The following is a 2,499-nucleotide window of genomic DNA, read 5'->3' as shown; positions in this document are numbered from 1 at the left end:
TTCTTCGAAAAGCACCTCGCTCGCCATCCCATCATCATCATCATCATCATCATCATCATCATCATCATCATCATCATCATCATCATCATCATCATTATCATCATCATCATCACCTATCTGCTAACAACACCAACAACAAGAATATTCCAAACGATAACAGCAGCTTCAATTAGAAAAAAGAGATAATTCCAAGCTAGGAAAGAGAGGAACAAAAAATAGTGAAAAAATATACACTACGAAAAATTATTTGTGTTCATTTTGATTAGACAGCTTTGCAAGTCTTTGAAAATATGTCAGTTTTGTGCTGCATATCTCTCCAAACCAGCGTTGAGCGTCAACAAACTAGAAGAAAACTCATCACTATTGCCTTTGCCTCCAACATATTATTCTAGCTATATTTACATCACATCTTCCTAGCAGCTCTGCATCATTGTCCAAACTTGAAACTATAAACTAAAATACCAGACAAAACATTTCCTTACTTCTTTTTTTTATTATTTTTTTTTTAGCTCGGTTCAGTCTCTACATTTAACTAGATTTGGGGATGTTATAGGACCAATGATACTTGAAATATAACGAATTATTCTCAATCATAAGTCTATCGTTATTCTCACAAGTGACTTTAATTATATGATTTCTTAATAATATAATATTGTTCAACAATTTTATAAAGTTTGACTCCCGTATCGCCAGCATTTTTGGAGTAGTAATCTGGGACTTTGTCAATCGCAAGCAGCAGAAGGCGTGCCAGTTGAATTGCAGAATGGGGAAATATTAAAATTTATTCTTGTAGCTCCGTCTTTCTGGTTGGACGTTGTATTCCTCCCAGACCTGGTCGGCCCAGGAAGGCAGGGTCGAAGCACCCCGTCCTCTAAATGATCTAAATCCTGAAATTTATCCAACATGACGTCACAGACCTGCCACTCACATTAGAAACTTGAAAAGACCTCCCAAAGAGAATATTTACCAACATTTTATTAACCACCTAACCTAATTTCGTACCAACAAATGCTCGAAGGAAAGAAATGAGCTAACAACAAATTAATACATCCCATAAACTGCTCACCCCTTCACCTACTCCATCAAACAACCAATCAGCTCTACCTAGAAAGTAAAGGACAAAGTGGAAAGAAAAACTCAACCAAACAACCTATCAACTGACTAACCCACCCACCCACCCCACTTCCCACCAACAAACCAACCAACCAATTAAACAACAAAACTACCGATCAACCAAAAAATAGAATCTACCAATCAATCTACCACAGTGGACCAAACAACGAACTAGCCTATATATTGACAAATCAACTAACCCACCAAACAACTACTCCACCCACCAACTAACCAGTCACCTAACCCATGAACATTTCAACTGATCAACAAACCAACCCACTAGCTAAACAAACCAACCAACCACCCAACCCACAGCTCAACTAATCCACCAACCAAAGCTCAGTTGAAATCGTGCTGGACTGCAAAAGGGATGATGGCCTTGGTTGGAATCCACGACGGAGCGTTCTGAATCTGGGTTGTTTACGCTAAGCTTATGAATATAAGATTCTCCATTCATCTCGCTCGGTCCTATCGGAAATGGACGTTAAATTTGGAGTTCGTGCCTCTTCAATGACCTTACAAATTTGAAATGGGCGTTAAACTTATACAACGACCAATGGTCACCAAACAACAAGGGCGCCAATTAACTCTTTGTCGACGTATCAGATACATACGTCTGATCAACAGCATACCAGAGTCAATAATGCTGCTCATTTCCAACGATTATACACACATCAGAAATACAAATTTACATATTTCATACCATGCATATTGTTGCCTGCCTTTTTATGTTTCAGATAAAGAAATGTCTCAACGAATATAAGGAAGTTATGCTTTTTTTAAAGTACCAAAACAACAAGTCTTCAAAGGCGCAGAACACGCGTCCTCAATGAGTTAACCAAGCGCCACCCAAAATCTAACACACACACACACTTACACACACACACACACACACACACACACACACACACACACTTGATATGAACCAACCACACACGAAAGTCCATGCCGTGTTAACTCCAGCCTGTTTCGACCCCACCCACAGAGTGCCATGGAACTAACGTTGGCTTCGGCTACTCGGGAACGCTGGAGCTACACTACCAGCACCTCAAGAGACGCTACGCTGGCTGCACCTACATCATCGGCAACTTGGAGATCACAAACCTTGTGGATCCCAAAATTGACTACGACCTTAGTTTCTTGAGGGTGAGTACAAAGTGCAAGCTCAAGATTATAGTAATATTATAGGTCTGTTTGCTGGGTGGGGTGAGTCATTGATACTCTCTCTCTCTCTCTCTCTCTCTCTCTCTCTCTCTCTCTCTCTCTCTCTCTCTCTCTCTCTCTCTCTCTCTCTCTCTCTTGAGGCGGGACTTGGGGAGGGGGGAACGTCTTTTTTTGCTTGAAATGAAATACCAAATAGCTACACGAAAAAGAATGCATCATTTA

At 40.3% G+C, this 2,499-nt stretch overlaps 1 protein-coding gene across 1 annotated transcript in view; it reads left to right on the top strand.

The window, feature by feature from the left end:
* Positions 1 to 2,096: 2,096 nt before the first annotated feature.
* Positions 2,097 to 2,499, top strand: part of LOC106011952 (epidermal growth factor receptor) — a gene marked incomplete at its 5' end in the record, with an annotated part of 6,460 nt that continues 6,057 nt past the window's right edge. Inside the window, 1 exon segment of the mRNA XM_013083301.2 lies at positions 2,097 to 2,259. Coding sequence (XP_012938755.1) covers positions 2,097 to 2,259 — 163 coding nt within the window.

The sequence above is a fragment of the Aplysia californica genome, unplaced genomic scaffold (assembly GCF_000002075.1).
Source record: "Aplysia californica isolate F4 #8 unplaced genomic scaffold, AplCal3.0 scaffold00223, whole genome shotgun sequence".
NCBI classification, from domain to species: Eukaryota; Metazoa; Mollusca; class Gastropoda; order Aplysiida; family Aplysiidae; genus Aplysia; species Aplysia californica.
Note: the sequence above shows the minus strand (reverse complement) of the source record. Positions and strands in the feature narration are given on the sequence as shown.